This window comes from Herpailurus yagouaroundi, unplaced genomic scaffold (assembly GCF_014898765.1).
Source record: "Herpailurus yagouaroundi ecotype Mexico unplaced genomic scaffold, PumYag 165, whole genome shotgun sequence".
Classification (NCBI taxonomy): Eukaryota; Metazoa; Chordata; class Mammalia; order Carnivora; family Felidae; genus Herpailurus; species Herpailurus yagouaroundi.
This window is the reverse complement of record NW_024412406.1, coordinates 10,060,994-10,073,797: the sequence shown is the minus strand read 5'-3', so window position 1 is coordinate 10,073,797 and position 12,804 is coordinate 10,060,994. Positions and strand designations below refer to the sequence as shown.

General features: G+C 35.8%; 1 protein-coding gene across 2 annotated transcripts in view; it reads left to right on the top strand.

Annotated features, from left to right (window-relative positions):
• The window catches only part of CRISPLD1 (cysteine rich secretory protein LCCL domain containing 1), a 49,732-nt gene extending 37,231 nt beyond the window's left edge, over positions 1-12,501 (top strand). For both annotated transcript variants that reach the window (XM_040487561.1, XM_040487562.1), the window contains 3 exons: positions 4,234-4,309; positions 8,690-8,820; positions 11,740-12,501. In XM_040487561.1, coding sequence (XP_040343495.1) covers positions 4,234-4,309; positions 8,690-8,820; positions 11,740-11,791 — 259 coding nt within the window. In that variant the 3' untranslated portion in view covers positions 11,792-12,501. The remainder of the gene's footprint in view (positions 1-4,233; positions 4,310-8,689; positions 8,821-11,739) is intronic.
• Positions 12,502-12,804: the final 303 nt, after the last annotated feature.

Sequence of the window (12,804 nt, the reverse complement as noted above, 5' to 3'; positions counted from 1 at the left end):
TTTTGAGACAGAGAGAGAGACAAAGCATGAACGGGGGAGGGTCAGAGAGAGGGAGACACAGAATCGGAAACAGGCTCCAGGCTCTGAGCTGTCAGCACGGAGCCCGACGCGGGGCTCGAACTCACGAACCGCGAGATCATGACCTGGGCCAAAGTCGGCCACTTAACTGACTGAGCCACCCAGGCGCCCCTAAAAAAATTTTTTAATGTTTATTTATTTTTGAGAGCATGAGTGGGGGAGGGGCAGAAAGAGAAGGAGACACAGAATCTGAAGCAGACTCCAGTCTCTGAGCTGTCAGCACAGAGCCTGATGTGGGGCTCGAACTGACGAGCTGCGAGATCATGACCTGAGCTGAAGTCGGACGCGTAACCGACTGAACCACCTAAGGCACCCCTTCACTTAGCCTTTTAAAACTAAGGTAATGTTTTACTTAAAGAATAATATTGGTTGTTCACAAGGCAATAAAAGACTGTGATGATGTAAGAAGTGGGTACTTCTTGGGGCACCTATGTGGTTCAGTTGGTTAAGCGTCCAACCATGATCTCATGGTTTGTGAGTTCAAGTGCCGTGTCAAGCTCTGTGCTGACAGCTCAGAGCCTGGAGCCTCCTTCAGATACTGTGTCTACCTCACTCTCTGCCCCTTCTCCACTCATTCTGTCTCCATCTCTCATAAATAATTTAGAATTATCCATTAATATTTATGAAATACCAACTATGTACAGTATAATGCTAGGTCCTCTCAGCCATGTGACTAGGCTATGAGGACGAAATAGTAAGGATAATCCCAATAGAGTATTCCAGCATAAAGCCTTCCTCTAGTAGATGCTAAGTAAATGGCAATTTTAATGTCTGTGGCATAAATTTATAGTAATATTGTTCCAAAATGAACAGAAAATCACTCAAGTAGACTGTTAATGCATTTTTCCTGTTTCTTTGGGTATTCCAGAAAGGGAAATATTGCCCCAAAAGAAAAATTCTTCTAGTTAAATTTTATCTTCTACTGCTACCAACGTAACAAATTGGTAGAAGTAATGATTTATACATAATTTTGACCTTACGTAGTCTGGAAATTCACCCTTCTGTTTCCTTTTAGAGACTACTGAAACAAAGGGTTGTCTTTTCTCATATAAAAATTTTAATAGTTTCATAAATTATGTTATAACACATTATTTATATGACAGTTTATAACTTTTAGGGAACCATGTGGTTGGTACATCTGTTTCAGAATTTCATATAACTTAAATAAGTTGAGACATAAATCTTTTGGGGAGAAAATACCCAGGGCAAATAAACGAAAGGAAATTAACTCAAGATGAGCATGAAGAAACAATATTTACCTGTATAGTTGTGTCCTTGAGAGGTTCCATAGCTGATAGAATACACCCAAATAAGCAATCTCTATGATTCAGTACCATAACCTTATAAGTATCTTGTGTTTGTGTGTGTTATTAGAAATCTTTTTTTCTGGCCCGGGGATGACACATGGAGGGGGAGGGCAGAAATCATATCATGCTTAACATGTATCTATAAATAATTAGAGCTTTGAAGCCTATTGAATGTCCAAAATGTAAAAGCAGGTATCACTAAAATGTTGATACATTTTTATTCAATGCCTATAAGTAAATTGTATATAAAAGAATGTTTACCAGGTCACTGTCTACATTCTTAGTAACACATAACAAGGTGTTATAACCAGAGATTAGAACACAATCAAGTAAAAACCTCCTTCAGTCTATCTTTGATCTGAACTTGCCTAAGTAGAAACTATCTCAGTTTGGAGCTACTCACCTTGGCCTTCCACAAACTAAGTGCCAAATATGGTCAAGGTAGAGCCAGCACAGTATGATCCTAAGGGCTGAGCACCTATTACTACCATAGGATGGGCAGTGAATGCCCAACTGTTCTCAAACACACATAGAAAATTTCACATTCAATGGGGACAACTTTCCTCCTATAGAAACCCCCAACAGCATCTTTTATAAAAATCAACTCTTTAAAGTTATAAAACTCATTTATTTATATTTAAATGCTTCTGGTTTAGATGCTATAAGAAGCATATATCCTCTAAAATAAACAGTATTATACAGATTTTAGAAATAAGAAATGCAGCTATTTCTTAAAAGCTATCTTAGGAAGGAGTTGCTCCAGTTGGTAAAGGTAGTTGCAATTGAAGTATTTTTAGAATACTTTGGGGAAGGGGCCCCTGACTGACTCAGTGGGTTGAGCCTCTGACTTCAAGTCAGGTCATGAATTCACGGTTTGTGGGTTTGAGCCCCCTGTCAGACTCTTTGCTGACAACTCAGAGCCTGGAGCCTGCTTTGGATTCTGTGTCTCTCTTTCTCTGCCCCTCCACTGCTCACAATCTGTCTCACTCTCTCAAAAATCAACAAACATTAAAAAAAGAGTTTAGAATACTTTTGGTAAAATCATTGATTCCTTCATCAGACAGTGATTTTCATGTAATCATTTTGTTCAGACTCTGATTTATTTACTGAAATGAATTCCCTTTTTTCCAGATGTAGTTTTTAATGTCCTTTTATGTGTGTGTGTGTGAATCAAATCTTTTTGTGTGTGTGCGTGTGTGTGTGCGTGCGCGCGCGCGCACGTGTGTGTGTGTGTGTGTGTGAATCAAAGAGCCCATTGATTTAAAAAAAAAAAAGTGCCACTTGATAGTTTCTTAAACTCTCAGAGTGGAGTTTTTAATCATGTGATTGATTGAACAGTGATAATTGGATCCTATGTGGAAATAAAAAGCTTTTGGAAATGTTGTTTATTTTTTATTTAAAAATTTTTTTAATGTTTATTTATTTTTAAGTGAGAGAGAGATAGAGCATGAGTGGAGGAGGGGCAGAGAGAGAGGGAGACACAGAATCTGAAGCAGGCTCCAGGCTCCAAGCTGACAGCAGTAAGTGTGACACAGAGCTCGAACTCATGAGCCTTGAGATCATGACCTGAGCAGCCAAAGTCGGACATTTCATCGACTGAGCCACCCACGTGTCCCTTGGAAATGTTATTTAAATGAGCTAAGCCAATCAGATATCAGTAAGGCAATAGGATATCTGGAGAAAGAATATTCCATGCTCAGAGAAAGATAAGTGCAAAGGCCCTGAGGAAGAGCCTATTTTTGTATGTTTGAGAAGTGACAGGCCAATATGACTGAATCTGGGGGAAGAAGTGGAAGAGGAGGAGGATATGGAGTCAGAAAGATAATGGGGGGACAGGATATGCAGGACTTATTGGCCATTGTAAGGATTTTTTTCATTTATTCTGAATGAGATGGAAAGCCACTAGAGTATTTGGAGCAGAAGAATGATATGATTGGTCTTGTGTGCTTTAATTCAAGTGGGAAAAAAACCAACACTGGAAGGGGCAGGGTTGGAAGCAGGGAGATCGTAGGAAAGCCTATAGCAGTAAGCTAGACACCAGATGATAAAGTATGGAGCTATAGTAACTGAGGTGTTTAGGGATGCTCTGATTTTATTTCATGGATGACCAATAGAAATTGCTGGCGGACTGAATGTAAGGTGTGAGATAAAGAGAGGGATTGAAGCTAGAATAAAGTTTTTGGCCTGAGGATCTGAAATAATGGAGTTGCCATTTATTGTATGAAGCCTACATAAGGAACAGATATGGGGACTGGAGGAAAAGATTAGGAATTTGGTTGTAAACACCCTTAGTTTGAAATTGTTATTAGATTTTAGTGGAGATATTGAATAAACAATAGGACACAAATTTGGAACTAGGAGGTCTCAACTGGGGATACATATTTGGAAATCAGTAACTTATAATCATAATTAAAACCATGGAATTGAAGGATGTACCAAAGATGTGAACATAGAAGAAAGAAGCTAGATGTGTGAGTCAGACAATGAGTCAGTTTTTCTAGTTAGCTGTTTATTAAATTCTACAGAAACATTGGGTACAGTTCCCAGATACTGAGAGATACAACCTGATGTGTCTTTCTGCTTAACCCCTAAATTAGAAAGCTTCCTGGTTAAGTTAGAAAATAAAAGAAACACATTTGTGCCAAAAGCTGGAAGTGGGTAAATTAAGCAGAAGCAATTGCATCTACTGCCTGGCTTCTACAATTGACCTATTTTAGGAAAAAAAAAAAATGAATAGGGTGAGAATGCTGTTAACATTTGTGTACGCATGTCTGTGGTCTTATGAGTAAGAATGGCTAAAGAAACCCGCTACTTAATATTTGTATATATATATATATATTTTTTTCAGAGTCTACTGTCCTCGTAACTGTATGCAGGCAAATCCACATTATGCTCGTGTAATTGGAACTCGAGTTTATTCTGATGTAAGTATCTTAATTTATGCAGCTCTCAGTATTCATGTATATATGTGTTTACACAATATTTAAATGTATGTATATACATTTATATATAGAAAAAGGAAACAGATTCTGTGTTGGTATACATATTCTCAGAGAAGCTAATCAATAATAACACTGAAAAACAACTATTCTTATACAAATATGAGTGCATAATAATTTATTTTTACCAAAATTTTTTTATGTCCTGCCCATATATGTTATATCAGACACTTTTGAAATAGACCAGAGGCATCCTTCTGAAGGAAAATTCATTTTGTATTTTTATTATTTTTTATTTTTTGAAGTTTATTTATTCTGAAAGAGAGAGCGAGCAGAGGAGGGACAGAGAGAGGGAGAGAGAGACCCAAGTAGACTCCACAGTGTTAGCACATGGGGCTCTATCTCGGGAACCACATCATGACCTGAGCCAAGATCAAGAGTCAGACACTTAGCCGACTGAGCCACCCAAGTGCCCCTCATTTTGTTTTTTTAAATCTTCCTTTTGGTTCTTCAGTATTTGTAGTGTAAACTTGATAATTAATAGATTGTCAAATGTATGAACAATATCTTACACTGCCAAGGGAACATGTTTTTATTTTCTTTTAAAAATTTTTACTTTTTTTTACCAGTTTTTTAAATTTAAATTTTAGTTAACATACAGTGTAATATTAGTTTCAGTAGAATTCAGTGATTCATCACTTACATACAACACCCAGTGCTCATCACAAAAAGTGCCCTCCTTAGTATCCATCACCCATCTTGCCCATCCCCCACCCACCTCCCTCCATCAACGCACAATTTGTTTTCTGTCATTGAGTCTCTGGTGGTTTGTTTCCCTCTCTCCTCTTTTTTACCCCTTCCCATATATTCATGTGTTTCGTTTCTTAAATTCCATATATGAGTGAAATCATATGGTATTTGTCTTTCTCTGATTGACTTACTTCGCTTAGCATAATACACTCTAGCTCCGTCCATATTGTTGCAAATGGCAAGATTTAAAGAGCACCATAAAATCAAGAACAGATAATATGTTAAAATACATATGAAAAGAAAGCACTTGAGGGGATGTTATAATGGACAACATTACTGGGTTGGACAAGGACTCTTAGCTGGGAGGCCTTTGGTATGGACAAGTGCTTTTTGAGCCAGGTTTCAAGTGTGGGTTGGGGAATTGGATTAGGGACACATTCTAGGTGGGATGAACAACATTTACAAAAACGGGGAGATGACAGCAAGCGAGATGTATGCATAACACATAGGTTTGCTTATCTTTGAACAGGTGAGCATTGAATCTAAAAGGGTTGCAGCCAATTTTGTGTGAGGGGTGGGGTATTCAGCTCTTGAAACATGTAAATGGAGAGTCTGAATGCATGTTGATGAGTTTGATTTTATGTGGCAGACATTTAGAAACCGTTACAAATTTCTAAGCCAGAGAGTTGCAAAAACAAATTCAGGAAATATACTCTTGAAGCACATATTCAATAGAATACCATGGAAATAGGTTTGTAAAAAGAGACCTGAAATAGTATTTACCACCTTATTTCTGTTGGTGAGTTCATTGAAGTCCAGGGTTTGTTTTCATTCAGCTTTACCTTTGCAATTGTTCTCCACATCTGAGTCCCTCCCAGGCTTCAGCTTTGCCCTGTACTTATTTGCAGCTTAAAAGGTCATGCTGGTATAATAATTTATTAGTCCTCATGCTTTACTTATCTTCCTGTCTGTTAAAATCATGGTCATTCTTCACGTCCTAATTTATTGCCACTTTCTCTGTGGAGTGTTTTGCTGGATCTCCTACTACATGTATTACATAGCCCTTCTTTCAACCCCTAGAACTTTATTTTTTTTTTACTTTTAGCACTTACCTGATTCTGTTAGTGTTATGACTGTTTCTCTATCTCTTTTATTATTTTGAAGTTCCATGAGGGCAACAGCCAGGCAATTGGAGCGTCATTTTTTATTAACAGTTTGATGTATGCCAACCTGTGAACAAGACAGAATTATATCCTGCCTTAACAAAACTTAGTGCACACAGTGACATCAGAAATTTAGCAAATACCTTGCACATAAATATTTGTTGAAGAAATAAATCCATAAATGTACATGAATAAGCCTATCTAGAATCTTCAAAGATTTCAGAAGTTATTCTTTTTAGATTGTCCCTTTAAGCACCAAACTTTAAATTTTAATCATGCCCGGTGAAAATCTTTCATAATATCCTATACCCTCTTATACCTATAGGCCGTCTATTTTTCTAGTTTAGGTTTTGTTAGACTTTGTGTCTTGAGATCATTTTATCTTCCTACCTTATTGGACTGCATAGGCAATTATGTATAGGAAATGATTGTATAAATCATTTTAAGAGTTAATTGGAAGTGCAAGGACTACTATCTATGTGGTCAGTGCAGATTCAGAGATTCAAGCATTAACTACCAAACTCCCCCTCCCCCCCCCCCACACAAAATATATTATTTCTTTAAATACAAGATATGGAAAAATATCTTCTCTCTGCCTCAACCCTCCACCTTTCTCTCTCTGTTTCTTTCCGTTACTACTTGTACATTTTATTGCTTTGAATTTTTCTCATTTGTTACAAGTAAAGTTAATTTCTGCATTCATTAAAAGTGTTCCACTGTTTTCACAGATAAATTCTTTTTTTCGTGATATGTTAATTCTTACAAAGTATGGGTATAAAAAGAAAATCTCTTCTGACCTTTGAACTCAAATAGGAATGCCTGCTGACTGCGTAGTTATGGGCAAAACAATAGTTTCAAAACATATTAAGTGCTTGGATTTAGTGAATGTTATATGTAAGCACTTTTATGCCTTGGGGAAAATGCTGATAATATTCTTTTAACAGAGCAAGATAAATACTGAAATGTGTACAGAATTATTTTTAATTTCATCTGTTATGAACCATATTGGATACAAATATTAAATCAGTGAGGAACTTTAAACTGTAAATAAAATGCCTCTTCGGAGTAACGATACGAGGTTTTAGATATATGGTATTTTTTGATATAGCAAAAGCATGAAAAGGATTAAACAGCTTGGCATTCAGGCTCTCTGATCTAATAAGTTCTGACTGATGCCACAAAGTTCAGAGCACAGTAATAAAGCAAGGTCATGTAAGATGCACATGCTTATGTGAACTTAAAAAAGCACATTAAGTCACTCACATGTGCATAGAGAGAAAAATAGAACACACTAGTATGATCAGAAAAGACCCCTGGGATATGATGGGGGATTGTTTCATACAGAAACAGTTCAAGTGTTTCATTTTGTGGGATTTCCTCAGGCTGTATTCAGCTATTGACAAATTTTGGTAGAACATTAGGATTAAAGCAAATGTTAAAATCTGGAGAAGTCTTGAATGGGGCAAAATAAAAAAAAAAAAAAAAGTCAACTTTTAGAAGTCCGTAGGTAATGGTTTTAAAAACATGGACCTGAAACAATAATTTTCTCTTCTGTAGAACTCCAGTTCAATTAAGAAGGTATAACTGGTACAATGTAAACATAGTGCCTCATGTCAGACCATTCAAACCAAGGTGATAGACATTGCAGATATAGGTTGGAAGCTGTGATTGTTCTTTATATTTTGCTTCATGGTTAAATTTTCTCTGTGTAGGCTATATTATTTAATAGAAGAAAACTCCCCATTTAATACACACCTGTATTTTGGAAAAGGAACCGTAAAGGTATACGGAACTATTATCTGTTAATAAGACAAAAATGAACATAAACCAAGTACAGATAATGTAACCTGTTAACATTTGGTCAGAGTGACTAGCAAAAGCTAACATTTAAGCGTTAAAAGGAGCAGGGATGCCTGGGTAGGTCTGTTGGTCAAGCTTCCAACTTTGGCTCAGGTCATGGTCTCACAGTTCATGAGTTTGAGCCCATGTTGGGCTCTGTGCTGACAGCTCAGAGCCTGGAGCCTGCTTTGGATTCTGTGTCTCCCTCTTTCTCTACCCCTCCCTGCTCATGATCGCTCTCTCTCTCTCTCTCTCTCTCTCTCTCTCTCAAAAATAAACATTTAAAAAAGAGATAAAAAGAGCAAATTTGTATCTGATTACTTACTTCCACTATAGAAAAAGCCTGATGTTTGGAAAGGCAAGTGTTTGTTAGATGAAACGGTGATGGGAGTTTACCATTGTGGCCACCCTTGAGATCTGCTTTCAGACTTGCTCAGAATTGGCTTTAACTCTGTGACTTTTGCAACATTCCTTTATGCACAGAACATCAACCTGTAACTGCTGACTATCTGTATAGAGACAGGTACCAGTGACTTTGGTCCAACAGAAGAGTAGACTGGACAAGTTCAGCAGGAATTTGCTAATAACGGTGGGTTTTTCCTTGTTGCCTCAGCTGTCCAGTATCTGCAGAGCAGCAGTACATGCTGGGGTGGTTCGAAATCATGGTGGTTATGTTGACGTCATGCCTGTGGACAAAAGAAAGACTTACACTGCATCTTTTCAGAATGGAATCTTCTCAGAAAGGTAAATTTAAAAATCTGTTTACATATATATTTTGTATTTTATATACTCAGAGTCTCTCTCCCTCTCTCCTCCCGTGTCTGTCTCTCTTTCTCTTTCTCTACATATACATACATACATACACCTTTATGCTTGCTTTATAACCAACTCACTTTAGTATGGGTTTGGAGTTATGTGGCTGTGCCAGTGTGTTTCCTTTGCACACTGAAATAGTTGGTCTTCCAGGGATGGGAGAATCTGAAGTACCAGAGGTGCCTGTCTCCTCCAGGCTTATAAAAATCAACATGAAAATCGGATTATGAGTCAGAACCACTCTTTTGTTAATTGTTAATAAGGAAATTTCTTTCATCCTCCTTTGGATTTTCTAGATTAGTTTTTATATGTAATTTTTTCTAGGTGAGCAGGGCACTGAATATTTTTCTAATCCAGTTATATGACAAAGTATTTGATAAAAGAGTGAGTCTGATTTTCTCCAGAACCAAATTCTCTTTTTGATTGGAAGTTGGATATCTATTATGACATAAATCCATGCTTTCTGGTCATTTCATACTATTTGGTCCATTAGTATTATATAATTTTGTGGTTTGGGAAAATTCGTATGACTTACTTTATCAAGTAAGTATCAAGTAACTTATTTATCAAGTAAGTTAAGAGCACAGAACCTATAGTGATTTTTCAAATCATTTGTACCTGTACAAATAATATTACCTCTTATGTATATTGTATGGATACAGAAAAATTTCTAACTTTTAGACATTTACTGGATTCTTCAGAATTGCTAGTGGAGGTTCCACATCTACGGTAAAGTTTCTCTAAAGGACACCAAAGGATGTGCCATGAAGGGTATCTAGATTGACTTCCACATAACCTTCTGAGTGCCATCTTTATAAAAAGACAGCTTTGCATTTACCATCTATTTTCAGCAGACCATATCAAAAAGCCATTGTTAAGAAGGTGATTTCTCTATAACCTGACTCATGTGGTTCATAGGAATAGTTTAGAGCACTAACTTATTATTTCCTAAGTCTGACAAAATTTAAATCATGTTGCTATCATACTGATAAATATTTTTAACATCTATGGTTTCAAGAAAAAAATTTAAGTTTATTTAGAGAGAGAGCACAAGCGAGTGGGGGAAGGGAGAGAGAGAATCCCAAGCAGGCTCTGCACTGACAGTGGAGAGCCTGATATGGGGCTTGAATTCACAAACTGTGAGATAGTGACCTGAGCTGAAGTCAAGAGTCGGATGCTCAACCGACTGAGCCACCCAGGTGCCCTGGTTTCAAGAAAAATTTTAGTGAGGAAATTTAATGGTCAAATCTGAAAGATCCTAGGAATGTCTTCAGTAAAATGGAAACACACACATACACAACACTTAATATATACACATTATATATATAATATATATTGTATGATATATATAAAATAGATATGTATAAACTACATTTTTGAGTTGTAGAGTGTGATAGGCAATTTAATAAGCTAAAACTAAGTGGTGTTTCATTTACCTGTCATATTTCTTATATTTATTCTAAAACTATAAGATGATATCCTGAGAAAACTGAGAATAATAATTATTTTTGAGCACCTACTATGAATTTCCCAGACACTGCTGAGCACTTTTAGTAGCTCAGCTCCACCAATGGCCCAGTAAAGTCAGTTCTGTAAACCTGATTTAATAAATGGGTTAACTTAGGCTCATAAAAGTTAAATGATGTGCCCAAGCTCTTCTAACTAGTCAGTCTCAGAGCTTGGGTTCAGCAGTAGGTCTGTAGACTAAGAAATATGCATTTTTCCAGTGTATCACTGTGTACAAAGAATAAGTACACCAAACACATCTACTTTCTAGAGTACTCTGTCAGTGTCCTATAGATAAGTATGGCTTTTGATTGGCTATCTGCTTGTATGGAAAACCTAGTGTGTCTGTGTGAGTACATGTTTATGTGCACTCTTGTGATACCCTCATACTTCTTCACTCTAAAAACTCTCCTCTTTCTTTTCTTGTACGTAAATATATATGTAAAAGGAATTGCACTTGGTCTCCCTCTTAGCATTTATTGTGTTTATCTCTAAAAGCCCCTTTTTATTATTAAGAAAAACTTCATTCAAAAATGTAAAGACTTCAGAAGTTTACATTTAATTAGACTAAACAACAGTTAATGGTATTATCGATGTTTTACCTTTTAAGCATTTAAATGAAACATATCTTAACTGATATTGCCAAATAAAATATAAATAATTTAAGAAAGAATTAAATGTATGACCCTGTATCACTTTTCTTTTGTGTTTTAAAATACGTTGTGTTTAAAATGAGATTGAGTGCTTGTATGCGTGATTCCATTTCAGTGAAGAAATTCTTAGGACCTTTCAGATTTGACCACTAAATTCCTCACTAAAACTTTTCTTGAAACTATAGATATTAAAAATATTAATAAGTATGGTGGCAACATTATTTAAATTTCATCAGGCTTAAAAAATACTAAGTTAGTATTCTAGAGTATTGCTTAATTATCACTGTGTTCTCAACTTGCAGTTAACTTTTAACCATATTGGTCAGTTTTGTAAACCTGGATCTCAGTACTCCTCCAGTAAAATGGAAAAACAGCTGCCTAACTCTGTTTTATTAGAATCAAAGGTGGTAATATGGGAAAACATGATCTGGAATCTACTAAGTTCTATATAAAATACTATTATTACTGTGCACCTTAAATTTTAGTAAACTTTCAGCTCAGCATACAACCGAGATTTAAAGAATTATGTCATTCTCACTCAGGCTTTCCAATAGCTATAAATTATAGTAGCCTAAGAAAGTTGGCCATCTGGATTCATAGAGCTGCTTTCTTGACTGTCATAAGTAAGCATGATTTATTTGGAGGATTATATGTAGAGATGACATCAATATACTTTTTGTATTTTTTGCAGTTTACAGAATCCTCCAGGAGGAAAGGCATTCAGAGTATTTGCTGTCATGTGAAATGGAACACTTGGAAGAGGATCGTAAAGGCTATTCCAAATGCCGTATTTCTGAAGTTTGTATAAAATTGTAACATTACTGTACAGAAGATATCAACTATTTTCAGCCCCCAAAAAAGTGCCAAATGCATATAAATCTTGATAGACAAAATCTGTAAAAATAAAACATGGGACATTATTAGCTTCAGGAAAGGTAATGAATATGTAATGGTTTTAGAAATCCTGTGTTAAATATTGCTATATTTTCTTAGCAGTTATTTCTATAGTTAATTACATAGTCATGATTGTTCTGCATTTCACATGTTCTTTTATATGGTGCTTTGAATATGCCACTAATAAAATGAATCTAAACATTGAATGTGAATGGCCCTCAGAAAATCATCTGGTGCATTTAAATATAATCAACTCTCAAAAAATGAAAGGAACCATATTATCACATTTTTCCCAGTTCAGTACTATGCCATTACCTACTCCAAATAATCTGAAATTGTTTTCCACTTAATACCTGTATAGTTTTTCTCTTCTGTTAAGTTTAGGCATATAGAATATTATGTCCTGATATTGCACTTCTTATTTTGTATAAAGTAATTCCTTACTATCCAAATGAATCTATTAAAATGTTTGATTCCTTGGGAATGGCTTTACTAGTAAGTGGAATGAACTATTTATTCCATAGTAGAGTAGTGGTATGAAAACATTCCTAGTGATAATATAGTAAATATAGGGTTAAGCACAGGCAGCCAGAACTTTCTATGTGTTGTTCAAACTGAGGTCACACATTTTTCTTTTGTATCCTGGCAAATACTCCTGCAGGCCAGGAAGTATAATAGCACAAATTTTAACAAAGATAAACTAATGTATTGCATCACCATTGCCACTGATTTTATTAATGGTAAATGGCCTTGTGTATAAATGTTTCCATATTATGGTACCTATGATGGTGATATATTTGTTTCTATGAAAAATGTATTGTGCTTTGAAACTAAAAATCTGTAAAATGTTAATTTTGGTAAT